General features: G+C 47.5%; 1 protein-coding gene across 2 annotated transcripts in view; it reads right to left on the reverse strand.

Moving 5' to 3' along the window:
• LOC138945630 (hemocyanin 2-like) overlaps positions 1-15,655 on the reverse strand; it is a 63,851-nt gene that overhangs the window by 42,203 nt on the left and 5,993 nt on the right. The window contains exons 6-16 of one of the 2 annotated variants that reach the window (XM_070317102.1): positions 15,081-15,370; positions 13,380-13,536; positions 12,232-12,496; positions 11,495-11,751; positions 10,746-10,934; positions 8,303-8,584; positions 6,589-6,708; positions 4,813-4,981; positions 2,692-2,916; positions 1,120-1,661; positions 344-723 (exon numbers count right to left, since the gene is read on the reverse strand). In XM_070317102.1, the coding sequence (XP_070173203.1) occupies positions 344-723; positions 1,120-1,661; positions 2,692-2,916; positions 4,813-4,981; positions 6,589-6,708; positions 8,303-8,584; positions 10,746-10,934; positions 11,495-11,751; positions 12,232-12,496; positions 13,380-13,536; positions 15,081-15,370 (2,876 nt within the window). Of the gene's footprint in view, positions 1-343; positions 724-1,119; positions 1,662-2,691; positions 2,917-4,812; positions 4,982-6,588; positions 6,709-8,302; positions 8,585-10,582; positions 10,632-10,745; positions 10,935-11,494; positions 11,752-12,231; positions 12,497-13,379; positions 13,537-15,080; positions 15,371-15,655 lie in introns of those variants that run through there. The other variant, XM_070317103.1, reaches the window with a different exon arrangement.

Genomic DNA, 15,655 nt, shown 5'->3' on the forward strand with positions numbered 1-15,655 from the left:
TCATGCCCTCGAGGGTCCGAGATTACGTTAAGACTTTGAACCTGTGTCGTTACCAATGGTCTCGTCAGATGCATTATTTAAGTTTTGTGTACATTAAACAAACCCCAGACAACAGTTTTAGCCTTCAGAAAAAGTGGGACCCCGTTCTGAACCTTGAAACATCGACTGACGTTTCGAGTTAACGTCTTCTTAGGTCAGTTAGTCTATATTGGGACATGTACTGGAAGTACGCTGAGGATACGGTTTGATACTTTGACTAGAACACGCCCACCGGCAACTTGTCTATTCGTGTCTAACTTCTACACGAGCAGCTAGTTTACTGGAGTCGAACTTGGCCACCCACTTGATCACTTCGCGCTGAATCTGCGGGATGGACATCCCGTTGAACTGGAGGTTGTCGTAGTGGTAGTGGAAGCTGTTCTCGTAGTTGAAGACGTCGAAGGGCGTGGAGTGGTCACGGGTGACGGGGTCCGGGTTGGTGACGTGGTCCTGGGCAAAAGGCTGGAGGGGCTGACGCAGGGACGCGATGGCGCAGTTGGCAGAGTTGTAGGGAAGACCCCGGTACTTCTGCAGCTCCTGCCAGATGGCCCAGAGCCGGTCCGTGTTGGAGTGATGCAGGAAGAAGATGGGATCGTAGGCACTGAAGCGTAGCGAGGCCATGGAGTACTCTTCGTTGCCGCCCACCAGAGCGTGGATGTAGTTGTGGGCGATCTCGTATTGCACCTGGTGAATTGACCGATGTCGGGGTTAGTTTATGGCAGCCGGGACAATGCCTAAACATGCTGAATAAGTTCTTCGGTGCTTAACAGTTCCATTGTTTTATGAACAATGTCAACAACAAGGAAAACACTAGCAAAAACAACAGCATCAACAACAACAGCAATAACAATCGCAGCATCAGCAGCGATAGCTGCAGCAGAAGCAGGATGATCAAAAATAAAAACAACGACATCAAAGCTCGGACAGATGAACAACGTTGACTGATTTAATTCTCGATGAATTAAGACAGGTCACCCTTTTAAGGATCACATAAGGGCTGTTTTGGGTTCGTGTCTCTTTCTCCAGCCACATACCCACACCCACACACAAACAACACTCTCACCACCAATCCCCGTTTACCTCAAAGTCACAGAAGTCGGTCTGCTCAAAAGCCAGCATGACTTGCTCAGCGATTCTGGTCAGCGAGCCGAACGCGGGCGCCTCGAAGAGCTCGTCGCGAACGCTGCGCGTGGTGGGGTGGCCGTCAGCCAGGCCGTTGTACAGCGGGTTGGGGGTGGACTCCCCGGTCTTGGGGTTGGTGTAGAACTCCTCCTTGACGATGGCAGGCAGGCTCGTGATGGGAAGGGTCCAGTCCCAGTAAGGGAGACCACCGTGAAGACCGTTGGCCACCAGGGCGTTCTCAGCCTGGACGGTGAGCAGTCGGTGCCAGTGGGGGAAGACGGCCATCCCGTGCGTACAGCAGGCGTACTTCTTCTCCGCGGCGGGTGACGGGCACCAGTTGGGCTGGCCGTGGAAGGCGGCGATCTGGTTGTAGCCGGATACCGTCTCGTCGTTCTTCGCCGCTTGCAGAGCTTCGCGAATGTTCTGGATCTGCTCCACTGTCAGTGAGTCCACATCCGAGCGCACGCGCTCCTCTTTCTCGTAGCCGTCCTCCTCGTGCACTGTGGAGGAGACCGGAAAATATTACCTTCCTTGGCGTACTGTGGCGAATCTTTTAAATACATTATCCTTCTTTGTTGGATATCAAAACATATTACCTTCCTTGGCGTACTGTGGCGAATCTTTTAAATACATTACTCTTCTTTGTTGGATATCAAAACATATTACCTTCCTTGGCGGACTGTGGCGTATTTGAAAATACATTACCCTCCTTTGATGGATGTCGAAATATATTAGCCTCCTTGGTATACTGCCCTTCATTGACCTACGTACCATATAATATCAGAATATACTACCTTCTGCGGCCTACGGTGAGATATCGTAATAAAGTACCCTCTCTGTCGTAGTTTGGCGTATATTAAAATACAGTAATCTTCTTGTCGTTCTATGGAATACCACATAAAAAAAACTTATAATCTCTTTGAAACACGCCGCTAACATTTTGGAAGAATGTGGATGATATTGATAATGTCTGGCTTCGGGGCGCTTCTTGCTGTAGCCATCCGCGATGTATCAATAACATAACAATTTGGCATACATGGCATAAACGTTACAGACACGAGTGCAGCAAATCTCCTGACATAAATACACATACAATCCACTGACCTTTGGGAGGCAAATGATAATAATAATACGAGCATTTATAGGGCGCATATATCTCACTACAAGGCGACTCAAGGCGCACAATATGATTATATATATGCCATGTAAGATGAAATTTTTTACACAATATATCACGCATTCACATCGGCCAGTAAATCGCCAGCCATTACGGCGAATATTTACTGTTCACGGCCTATTATTCCAAGACACGCGGGTATTTGGTGGACATTTTTTTTTATCTATGCCTTTTGTCAATCGTGGGATCTTTAACGTGCACACCCCAATGGATGATGTTAATGTTACTGATTGTGTCTTCTGGACGCTTCTTGCCTCTGACATCCGTGATGCATACATAACATGGTCATTTCGTATATTAGACGAGACGTACACCTGTGTACCTCTCCTGACACACACATACAATCCACTGACCTTTGGGAGGAACATGGATGATGTTGGTGTGACTGAACGTGTCCTCGGGCCACTTCTTGCCGTTGACATCCGTGATGTCGAGGTGCACGTGAAAATCGTCGTCATAGTTGAACCCCATTTGGTGCAGGGCGTCTGTTATCTCCAGTTTGAAGAGGCGGTCAAAGCGCCAGGCCATCTCCTTCTCCCCGCCCAGCACTGCCACGTGGCCCACAACGTGGGGGTCACCTGCAACGGTTCATGCGTTCGTTGTTTTGGTTTTGTTTGTTTGTTTGTTTTGTGTTTACAATATCTTGTTTGGGTTTTGGGCCGTAGCACTTTGAAGCTTAAGAGTACATTTAAATACACCACTTTTCTTCTTCAAGTCATTTGTTCACAACATTCATGAAACAGAACTGTTTGTGTTTAAATTTGGTGTGCATTTTCTTCAATGTATGTAGAATGATATTATCCCCCCCTCTGCTTCTTTCTCTCTGTAAACTTGTAGGGCTAGTTATTTTTCGTTATTACCCCCTCTGCTTCTTTACCTCTGTAAACTTGTAGGGGTAGTTATTTTTCGATAATGACCCAGCAACCAAACAAATAACGACCCAGCAACAGCCTGAATCCTCGATAGTGCAATGGGTTGAGAAGTTGTTCTGTTTCGGTACTACTTTTTGCGACTGAAAAGTTCCGAACGCTCTAACGTACGAAGTATACATCTCTGGAGCAAACAATACAAACATACCGCATTTAAATTAACAACTACAGGCCTAAACACATGAATCTTCATATAAAATCCATGAGTTCGGTTGTTTTCTGAATCTAGATTTGCCGTGCTCAAACGTTCATCACAAGCAATTTCCCGCAAGGCAAGTAACTCATACTTTGTCTAGCGACAAGAGTAGTTCCCCTTCTTTTCACTCAGTTTCTTCGACAACAGACTGCAATCCGACGGTCAGTTTTCAACAATATTTCATTTAATAAACAGATCACACGCAACCAAATGCACACATCTCATCAATTTAAACAACATAAAGCGGTTTCATACACTATTTTCCCCAGAAAACTGAACTTCATACAGTTTTTAACGTTGGAACACGGGTGCAAAAGTTCGTCTGCTAGTCCCATTTGACGAAAGAACATTATCCTAAGCGATACCAAAACATACACAGAACACACAATATCTGCCTTTGCCGCCACAGCAGAATAACAGCATATATGTGTACTTGATTTTAGTCCAAAATAGGAAAACTGACAAGAAGTGTTAACAGAATGGAATGATTTGCACGGAACTATACAACCGCGCATTAATCGATCGCCTGCGCAGGTAGACTGGTTGGGTGAATATGATTCGATCAAACTTTCGCACAAAAACTCCTCTTTTCTTTGAATAACTGAAGAAAGGAGGAATAAAGAGGTTACATACCTCGTCTCAGTGATTATAAAAAATAATGGTCTCAGTTCGCGGTCATGAAAAAGCTCGCTAAAGCTCGCATTTTTCATGATCCGCTAACTTTGACCATTATTTTTAATAATCACTGAGACTCGGCGTGTAACCTCTACGTATATGATCCAAAAGCTCTAGGAAAAAGTTATAGAGATACAAATATTCCAGTTTTCATAAATTGTGTACACACACAGTCAACATTTGTATCACTTTAACGTTTTACCTTAGAGCTTAGCCTGTAATACAACAAAGTCATCAGTACCTGCTATTCAGACTTGGTCGTGTGACAGACGTTTTCTTCCACACGAGATTACGTAGATTAGCCGTGAGGCTGAGTTAGATATCAGCTAATCGAGTGTGGAAGAATTCATGCATCAACTTACGTCACGTAAGACTGCCTGACTGCCTGACTGCCTGACTGACTGACTGACTGACTGACTGCCTGACTGACTGCCTGACTGCCTGACTGACTGCCTGACTGCCTGACTGCCTGCCTGACTGCCTGACTGCCTGACTGCCTGACTGCCTGACTGACTGACTGACTGACTGCCTGACTGACTGCCTGACTGCCTGACTGACTGACTGACTGACTGCCTGACTGACTGACTGACTGCCTGACTGCCTGACTGACTGACTGACTGCCTGACTGCCTGACTGCCTGACTGCCTGACACACGAATTGACTGACTGACTTACCTCCCTTGACGTCAATGGACACCTCCACCCAGGCAGAGACCCCGATGTTGTGCAGCAAGATGCCGGCGAAGGTCCTCTCCCTGGTCTGTCTCTCCTCGATGTAGTGGTCCAGCTGGTCCACCGTCATGCCTCCGAACTGCAGCGAGTCGTACGTGTAGTCCAGCACCTCCTGGGGATGATACAGAAGATGAGTTTTATTATTTGGTGTTGTTGGTGGTGGTGGCGGAGGTTGTGGTGAGTGGGGTGGTGTGTGTATGTGTGTGTGTGTGTCTGTGTGCGTGCATGCGTGCGTGTACGTGTGTATGTGTGTATGCATGCGAGCGTGCGTGTACGTGTGTGTGTATATGTTTATATATATATATCTATATATATATACGACTTGTGTCTATGTGTGTGTGAGTCCGCGATGCCAAGCCAAAGTTCTCGATCGATCTTTTTCAAATTTGGAAACCATATTCAGCTACATCCCGGACACAACCTCATCGATGAGATATATTCATACGTGCTCTCAGCGCGCAGCGCTGAACCGATTTTGGTTTTTCTCTGGATCCATTTCCAGTAACTCTTCCTTATCTTCTCCAGTGTTTTCAGCGTTTACCTCCCTTCCTTCGTGTGGCGTCAATCCATATTCCCGTTTCTATTTTTAGAAGGTCACTGTCGACAACGCTCAATCCATATTCCCGTTATACTATTTTTAGAAGGTCACTACTCTTCTCCAGTGTTTTGCGCGTTTATCTCCCTTCCTTCGTGCGCTGCGCCGGCAAAGCCGGGTCCCCGGCTGCGGCTCGTCTTTTTCCCGGCGCAGCCGTACCCGGCGAAGCGGGTATTCATCTAGTTGACATATATATATATATATATATATATATATATATATATATATGTGTGTGTGTGTGTGTGTGCGTGTGTGTGTGTGTGTGTGTGTGTGTGTGTGTGTGTGTTTGTGTGTGTGTGAGTGTGTGTGAGTGTATGTACGTGTGTAATAGTTTGTGTATGTGTGTGTTTGTCCGTGAGTGTATGTTTGAATGTTTTGTGCGTGTAAGTGCGTGTTCCATTAGTTAACTAGCCGACAATGTTACTTATTTCTAGTATTTGTTTACAATTATCTATATATATAGATACGGCTTGTGTCTGTCTGTCTGTCTGTGTGTGTGTGTGTGTATGTGTGTGTGTATGTGTGTGTGTGTGTGTGTGTGTGTGTGTGTTCGCGATGCACGGCCAAAGTTCTCGATGGATCTGCTTCAAATTTGGTGGGCATATTCAGGTAGACCCCGGACGCAACCTGGTCGATGAGAATTTTGAACGTGCTCTCAGCGCGCAGCGCTGAACCGATTTTGGTTTTTCTGTTCATCTTCCCAGATCCATTCCCAGTAACTCTTCCTTATCTTCTCCAGTGTTTTGCGTTTATCTCCCTTCCTTCGTGTTGCGTCAATTCATATTCCCGTTACTATTTTTAGAAGGTCACTGTCCACAACGCTCAATCCATATTCCCGTTACTATTTTTAGAAGGTCACTGTCCACAACGCTTTTATCCCGGCGAAGCCGGGTATTACTCTTCCTTATCTTCTCCAGTGTTTTGCGCGTTTATCTCCCTTCCTTTGTGTGGCGTCAATCGCATACGGTGCGCCACTCACCCGGCGAAGCCGGCGTACGGTGCGCCACTCACCCGGCGAAGCTGGGTATTCGGCTCTACCTCTTTCCGGCGAAGCCGGCTACCCGGCGAAGCGGGTATTCATCTAGTCCCACATAAGAGGTCATTCAAATAAACCATTGACTTGCCTCATAGTCGTAGATGTTGGTGGGGCGGGCGTTGCTGAAGGTCTTCTCGTCGTTGTTCCACGGGGGCGGGAACCCGAACGGCTTTAGCAGCTCCTGGGTCTGAGTGGAGGCGCAGTGAGCCTGGTGGAAGGAGGAAGACAGTCAAGTGGAACCCTTGTTTAAAGACTACACCATTTAAGGCGTATCCCTCTCTTAACTCATTGTCTCCCAGGTACAGATATATTCGTACCCACTCATATGGCTCTATCTGACCAGGTACGGATATATCCGCTCAAACTGTTAGATTCAGTCTCTTATTGTAACGTCGATCTAACGCCTGCATTCCAGCGTGTTAATACACAGTTACTACACAGTTACTACAATTCTGAGTGACCTGCTGCAGCACAGCTGGTCTCGGCTAAAAAAAACCTTGGTCAACATAGGTGGCGTAGAAAGTGTTAAATCTACCAACTCCACACCCCCATTCTAAATGTCTTTCCGATTTAAGGCTTCTCCTCTTTGAAGATTTATCAAGATTTTATTTTTTATTTGTTTTTAAATTTGCCAAGCACATCATTGTGGGGCTTTTAATCAAAAATCAAGCATCCGTCTACAACGTATCATCATTCATCCTTCAACATTTACACAATACTGAAATATCTCAATATCTCAAGATTGATCAAGTTTGTCTAACTTAGGAGTCCGTCCGGTGAGACCAATCCATCCCCCTTGATGTAGGACTTCAATCAATCAATCAATCAATCAATCAATCAATCAATCAATCAATCAATCAATCAATCAATCAATCAATATGAGGCTTATATCGCGCGTATTCCGTGGGTACAGTTCTAAGCGCAGGGATTTATTTATTTATTCATTTTTTATTTTTTAAAAACATTTTTTATGCGATTTATTTATGCATTTAGGACTTTACCCTTTTTAAAGACCCACGATTAAAGACCCACCCCTTTTTAGACCGCGCCATTTAAAAACCTCTCCCATTTCAAGCCAACCCCCTACCACTTCAGACTTCCAATTTTAGACCGTGCCATTTAAAAACCTCTCCCATTTCAAGCCAACCCCCTACCACTTCAGACTTCCAATTTTAGACACACCCTTTTTAAGACTTATCCCCTGTTCAGACCCTCAATGTAAGTTTTCTCCTCGTTTAACACATTCCTCTTCTATACATTGTGTTCATCATACAAGCAACTGTAAATCAGGGCTCCCCACGGACGCCCCTCTTAGTGCGTCCCGGGACCCCCACTTTCAATGTTTAGAGACCCCCACTGCAGAATTTTGCAGTCTGAGAATTGTAGCTACGGTACGCACGATAAAGGAATTCAGTGCCTCCCAGGACCCGCTCTTTTAAAGTGTAGTGCGTCCCGTGACCCTCTTCATAAATTGTGACCCTCCACCACGAAATGAGTGGCATGTCACCTCGCGCGGTTCTGTGTTAGGCGTAATATAAGCCCGGGGATTGTCTGGTAACAGTGTGAGGGTCACCTTAGTCACAGGCTTATAACTCATATAACTTATAGCTTCGATCTTTTCTAAAACGGGTTTCACCACTGGATAGAGCATAAAAAACTCTTCGTGAAAATGTAAAAATATGAAAATCATGCAAAGGTGACATGCGACTCATTGTGTGGTGGAGGGTCAGCAACAGATGCTTCTATAATGTTGACGGCCATGTCTTGCAACGGTAGTGCATGCCCCTGTACCACTGCATTACCTTGTAGGGTTTACCACGACGCATCTGCAGCTGCTGCCAGATGGCCCACAGACGGTCCACGTTGGAGTGGTGCAGGTAGAAGATGGGGTCAAAGGCCGAGTAGTGCAGCGTGGCCATCGAGTAGGGTGCGAACCCTCCAATCAGAAAGTGAGGGGCGTTGTGGGTGACCTCGAACTGGACCTCAAAATCGCAATAGTCGTCCTGCTCGAAGGCCAGGAGGATACCGTCAAACAGAGAGGTGTGGTCGCCAAACTTGGGGGTCTCGCTCAGATCGTCTTGCACCTGAAAAAAAGATGGACTCACGTTGTCACTATACCGCTGTCATGATGATATTGATGGTTCATGTCATACTGGCCTTTGGTTGATGCCTATTAAGGACTAGATACCCGAAATAAGTTACCGACCTCTACCATTGTTCATCTTCTACAGCGTTCAATGCAGACCTCTACCATACCCCGTAGGGTCTCTTATATACGAACGCATGCTTGTACACACAACACACACACACACGCACATTCTTGGCTTGCCTTCGCGAGCAAAGATTTATAAAGGCTTATATTTCCTTGTCTGGAGCAACCACGAGGATGGTTGATGATACACACACATATACAGGGATATCCTACACAGGGAAACGCCTACCTGTCTGGATATCCTGACTCCAGGTGTTGGCCGATGAGACACACACACACAGGGATATCTTACACAGGGAAACACCTACCTGGTGGTGGCTGATGAGACACACACACACAGGGATATCTTACACAGGGAAACGCCTACTTGTCTGGATGTCCTGACCCCAGGTGGTGGCTGATGAGACACACACACACAGGGATATCCTACACAGGGAAACGCTTACCTGTCTGGATGTCCTGACCCCAGGTGGTGGCTGATGAGACACACACACACAGGGATATCCTACACAGGGAAACGCCTACTTGTCTGGATGTCCTGACCCCAGGTGGTGGCTGATGAGACACACACACACAGAGGGATATCCTACACAGGGAAACGCCTACCTGTCTGGAAGTCCTGACTCCAGGGGGCGGAGGGGTGGCAGTGTCGGGCGAATTGTTATCCCTCTTGGAGCGTCCCAGTGGGTGCATCAGCGGCCAGAACGGAGACTTCGCGGGCGTCGGAACATCCTCCCCCTCCCCACACACACATACATACACACTTAGCTATCTGGTGTGGTCCGACCCCCTCTCCCAACACTCTCCTCTCACACACACACACACACACAAATTACCTTGAGCCTCCATCCGCTACCAGTTCGAACTGTCACTTGTGATTTATCATCTGGTAAATTCATCCACATTCATCCCACATAATTTTAAACGTTTTGTGCATCATCTCATCCTCATCCAAAATCTGCACACATTTTTCCCCTCCCCCTCCTTCTATTTCTGTTGCGTTCGTTGGCTCCAACTTGTTATTTGGTATTTGGTATATGTTATTGTCCTTGGGGATAAGCGTGCAGCGACAGAATTGAGCTACCCGTTTTTTCCTTTTTCATGCCTGCAGGTATTCGTGTTTTCCAAGGCCTCGGACTTTCGCTGTGACCGTGGGATCTTTATCGTGCGAATGCGTGCACACGGGGTGTTCTGAGAATAATCTGTACACAGTTGACTCTGGGAAACACATCCCTTTTCGAAAGTGGTGGTTGAACCCACGCCGATTGCGTTTTTCCCCACGATTTTGGCAGGTCTACACACTCCGCTTACGGAGAATGCACGCACCTAATTTCTGTGGGCTTGTACTCCGCTCCCCTGGAACATACACCTGTCTGGAGGTCCTCTGGTTGAGGAAAGCTATGGCGGCGTCTTATGGGAGGGCCGTTTTCCATCGCGATTTTGGCAGAAACACTCCGCTTACGGAGAATGCACGCACATAATTTCTGTGGTTTTGTACCCGCCCCCCCCCCCCCTTCCTCCCCTCCCCTCCAAACACACACCTGTCTGGAGGTCCTCTGGTCGACGAAAGCTATGGCGGCGTCTTATGGGAGGGCCGTTTTCCATCGCGATTTTGGCAGAAACACTCCGCTTACGGAGAATGCACGCACATAATTTCTGTGGTTGTGTACCCCCCCCCCCCTTCCTCCCCCTCCCCTCCAAACACACACCTGTCTGGAGGTCCTCTGGTTGAGGAAAGCTATGGCGGCGTCTTATGGGAGGGCCGTTTTCCATCGCGATTTTGGCAGAAACACTCCGCTTACTCCGCTTACATAATTTCTGTGGTTTTGTACCCCCCCCCTCTTCCTCCCCCTCCCCTCCAAACACACACCTGTCTGGAGGTCCTCTGGTCGAGGAAGGCAATGGCGGCGTCTTATGGGAGGGCCGTTTTCCATCGCGATTTTGGCAGAAACACTCCGCTTACTCCGCTTACATAATTTCTGTGGTTTTGTACCCCCCCCCCCTCTTCCTCCCCCTCCCCTCCAAACACACACCTGTCTGGAGGTCCTCTGGTCGAGGAAGGCAATGGCGGCGTCGTGGAAGGGGTTGTGCACGGTCTCGTGCGTGATGGGGTCCTCGTACGTCTCGTCAGCGGCCAGGGCGGGGATGTGGGCGTTGGGGCGTGTCCAGTCCCAGTACGGGATTCCGATCTCCAGCCCTCGGCTCCTCAGCTCGTCCTCGACCTGTACGAAAAGTGGGACAGTTTTAAAGTAAATCTAAAACCAAGAAAGGTAATTCATAATTACTGGAACGTTTGAAACAAAAGAATGTATATATATATACATTTAAATGTAACTCGACCCACCGGTCTTCTGAATAATGTTTCAACTTACAAAATCTATTCAGCAAAACGTCCTACTCCCACTCTGTACAAAAAGCACACAGGTTGTTCCCCCCCCCCCCTCCCGGGTATATCCATATATGGAATGAGAGTCTCTTGTCGTGTAAAACCCTGGCCAGATCTTAAAGAGTTCACATGAACGGTGACGCGGACAAAATGTATGACATCTTTTAAAAAGGCACAACCTGACGGCATATACAATGGAACCCCCTTTTTAAGACCCATACCCCCCCACCCCCCAATTCAAGTCTTCCTCCCTTTAAGACTTTGATCCTTCAGATTTTCTCCTCGTAACCTCTTTAAATTTACCCAAAGCTCAAGACTCCCTCCTTTTTATAACCTGATTTTCTCATATTTCTGCAGCCTTAAAAGGAGGGTTCCGTTGTATTTAACCACACCCACCTCCACAACGAAGAGCCTGTGCCAGTGGGGGAAGACAGCCATGCCGTGCACGCAGCAGGCGTAACGGACAGCGGCATCCGGGGTGGGGCACTTGGCGGGCAGCCCGTGGAACTCGGCCACCGCCTGGAAGCCGTCAATGGAGGTGTCGTTCTGGAAGCGACTCATGGCAACGCGCAGGGCGTACACCTCTTCGTCGGTCAGCACTTCGATGTCCTTGCGGACCACGTTGGTGGCCACATGGTGCTCGGCGATCACAGCTGTACGGATGAAGGAATATAGTTATGCCTCTGAGAAAGGGGGTATACCGGTTGTAACGTGGATGTAAGGAGGAGCTAAATCCAAGAACTTCGGCCCCGCCCCGCCAATACACCCACAACACGCACAAACACTCAAACACTCACACACACACACACACACACACACACACACACACACACACACACACACACACACACACACACACACACACACACACACCCACACACACACACACACACACACACACACACACACACACTCACACACACCCACACACACACACACACACACACACACACACTCACACACACACACACACACACACACACACCCACACATACACACACACACACACACACACACACACTCACACTCACACACACACACACACCCACACACACACACACACACTCACACACACACACACACACACACACACACACACACACACACACACACACACACACATACACACTCACGGTCAGTATGTCCACGAGCAGGTCTGTGACTGCCCCAGGGGGCGGGCAGCACGTTGGATCCCAGCATGGTTCCGTTGACACTGTAGACGTCAGCGCGAACCTTGTAGAGGCCGTCGTAGGGCTGCCCCAGGTGTTCCACAGCATCGCTGATGTCGAATAGGTAGGGGTGGTTGAACTCCCACGGCATCTCGTTGGCCCCGCCCAGGATGAAAAAGTCGCCGGCAAACTCGCAGTTGGTGATCTCCTCCCCATGTACGTTGCACACCTGTGCAGGTGAAAACGGTCACTCGTTACATGTTCTGTGTTTCGGCCAATAATTGACATGTAGCGAAAAATGTACATGCTAACGGATTTTTTAAAATTTAATAGTGTTGTACAACTGTCGATTTGATAATACGTGTTTGTGCTTAATTATGCATTTAAACAAAAAATGTAACACGCTTTTTTGTTTATTCTTTGAGTTAAGTGATGCGGTGCAAACAGACAATTGTCCGTCTTCATGTTCACATAAACATGGAAATTAAAAGTGTTCTTATGTTATTCTGTTGCCCAAGCGAGCCGGGTCGTCTTATATGACTCCCTAAGTTCTCGAGACAAACAACAATAAACCAAACCCAGCGGGTTGTACAACACAGACACACGGGAATGCATCTAACATGCACTCTGCTCAGACTGTAGCAAAGACACTGAAAGGCAGACAGGTAGACAGACAGACAGACACACTGAGGTGTAATACTCAGCTAGATGCCATGACATTAACCAAAGAAGCCAAGACCGTTCAGTGAAAAAACAGTCAAGGCCCTTTCACCGGGTGTGGTGATGCTCAGTCAGGCCGGTCAAAATTCAGATCGTACAAGCATCCAACAGACAGACAGACAGACAGACAGACACACACACACACACACACATACACACGCACACACACACGCACACATACACTCACACACACACACACACACACACACACACACACATACACTCACACACACGCACACACACGCACAAACACACACAAACACACACAAACACACACACACACAGACGCGAACACACGCACACACACGCACACATGCACACACGCACACACACGCACACACACACACACACACACACACACACACACACACACACACACACAAGCATCTCACCTGCACCCTGACATTAGCAGAGAAGCCCAGACCGTGCAGCGAGAACACGGCGAAGGCTCTTTCTCGGGCTTTGCGTTGCTCCAGCAGACTGTACAGCTGGTCGATGTTAAGGCCGTTCAGCGTCATATCGTCATAGGTGTAGCCCAGTTGCAGGTAACTGGTAGGTGAGAATAAACACACGTTGTTTAGCAATTGCATACGAAACCGTTTCAGTACTTGTCAAAGATGTTCAAAATGCTAACATGTGACTATAACAGATGCGACCATGGGTACTAAAACAGGTAGTCCTTTTTTCAATATTCACAAAATAATCGATCAATCACTTACTTGTGCAAACACTTTGCTTCTCTTAAACAAACAGAGACAACAAAACTTCAAGACAAACCAACACAGATCCTTCGGTTTGCTATAAATCCTAATCAGATCGATGTTTTTGGTCTCGGTGTAGAAAGGCTGAAGGGATTTGTGCGCGAGTCAAAGAACACTCATCGCAAACATGTAATGCACTTCAGAATAAAATGTACCCGTACACGTATCCAGCCAAATGTACTACCTGCCTGAACATTAATTTCGGTTTGCTTAAAGTCCTGCTGAGCTCATTAGGTTGGTGTCCTTGCAAAAAAGGCTTGAGGTCCTTGTTGACGTGTTATCCAACTTTTACCACAAGATTGTACCCACCAACCCCCACCACTTCCCTCCAGCACGTAGTTCAACGTTCCTCTGAGAACCCCTTGATCTCATGTCAACACTCATCTAAATAGCTCCTTGCCCTGAATTCCCCGTGATCTCACTTCAACACTCACCTAAATAGCTCCTTGCCATGAACACCCCGTGATCTCATTTCAACACTCATCTAAATAGCTCCTTGCCCTGAACACCCCGTGATCTCACTTCAACACTCATCTAAATAGCTCCTTGCCCTGAACACCCCGTGATCTCATGTCAACACTCATCTAAATAACTCCTTGCCCTGAACACTCCGCGATCTCTTTTCAACACTCATCTAAATAGCTCCTTGCCCTGAACACCCCGTGATCTCATGTCAACACTCATCTAAATAACTCCTTGCCCTGAACACTCCGCGATCTCTTTTCAACACTCATCTAAACAACTCCTTGCCCTGAACACCCCGTGATCTCATGTCAACACTCATCTAAATAGCTCCTTGCCCTGAACACCCCGTGATCTCATTTCAACACTCATCTAAATAGCTCCTTACCCTGAACACCCCGTGATCTCATGTCAACACTCATCTAAATAGCTCCTTGCCCTGAACACCTCGTGATCTCATTTCAACACTCATCTAAATAGCTCCTTGCCCTGAACACCCCGTGATCTCTTTTTGACACTCATCTAAATAGCTCCTTGCCCTGAACACCCCGTGATCTCATTTCAACACTCATCTAACCGTGATCTCATTTCAACACTCATCTAAATAGCTCCTTGCCCTGAACACCCCGTGATCTTATTTCAACACTCATCTAAATAGCTCCTTGTCCTGAACACCCCGTGATCTTATTTCAACACTTATCTAAATAGCTCCTTGCCCGGAACACCTCGTGATCTCATTTCAACACTCATCTAAATAGCTCCTTGCCCTGGACAGCTCAATGGGGTGTGTGTCCCTGTTGAACAAGTGTGAGGTCTTTGTTGAAGTATCACCACCCCATCCCATACCCTAGATCTCACTTCAAGCCTCACCTGAATAGATCCTTGCCCTTGCTGAAAGTCCTGGTGAGCTCAATGGGGTTGGAGTCCTTGTTGAAGGGCAACAGGTCCTTGTTGAAGAGCTCCACGTTGCAGTCGGAGTGGTCGTAGGGCTTGCCTCGCTTCTTCTGCAGCTCCTGCCAGATGGCGAAGATCCTGTCCACGTTGGAGTGGTGGAGGAAGAAGATGGGGTCGTAGGCAGAATACTCCAGTGTGGACATGGAGTAGGTGTGACGACCTCCAACCAGGTAGTGGATGTGGTTGTGGGCCACCTCGAACTGAGTCTAAAAACATGAGCGTTGGTACCACAGTCAGTTTGTGTTGAAAAGTATTTGCATTTGATGAACATTGTTAGGGATGGAAAGCACGAATGCCTTTTTTTCGTTTTGTAAAAGCAGTTCCAATATCTGAGTACGCGTTCGCGTGCTTTGAGGTCCTGCCCAACACGCGCACACAGAAACACACAGACAGACAGAGACAGACAGACAGACAGACAGACAGACAGACAGACAGACAGACAGACAGACAGACAGACAGACAGACAGACAGACAGACAGACGGATAGATAG

The sequence above is a fragment of the Littorina saxatilis genome, linkage group LG13 (genome assembly GCF_037325665.1).
Source record: "Littorina saxatilis isolate snail1 linkage group LG13, US_GU_Lsax_2.0, whole genome shotgun sequence".
Classification (NCBI taxonomy): domain Eukaryota; kingdom Metazoa; phylum Mollusca; class Gastropoda; order Littorinimorpha; family Littorinidae; genus Littorina; species Littorina saxatilis.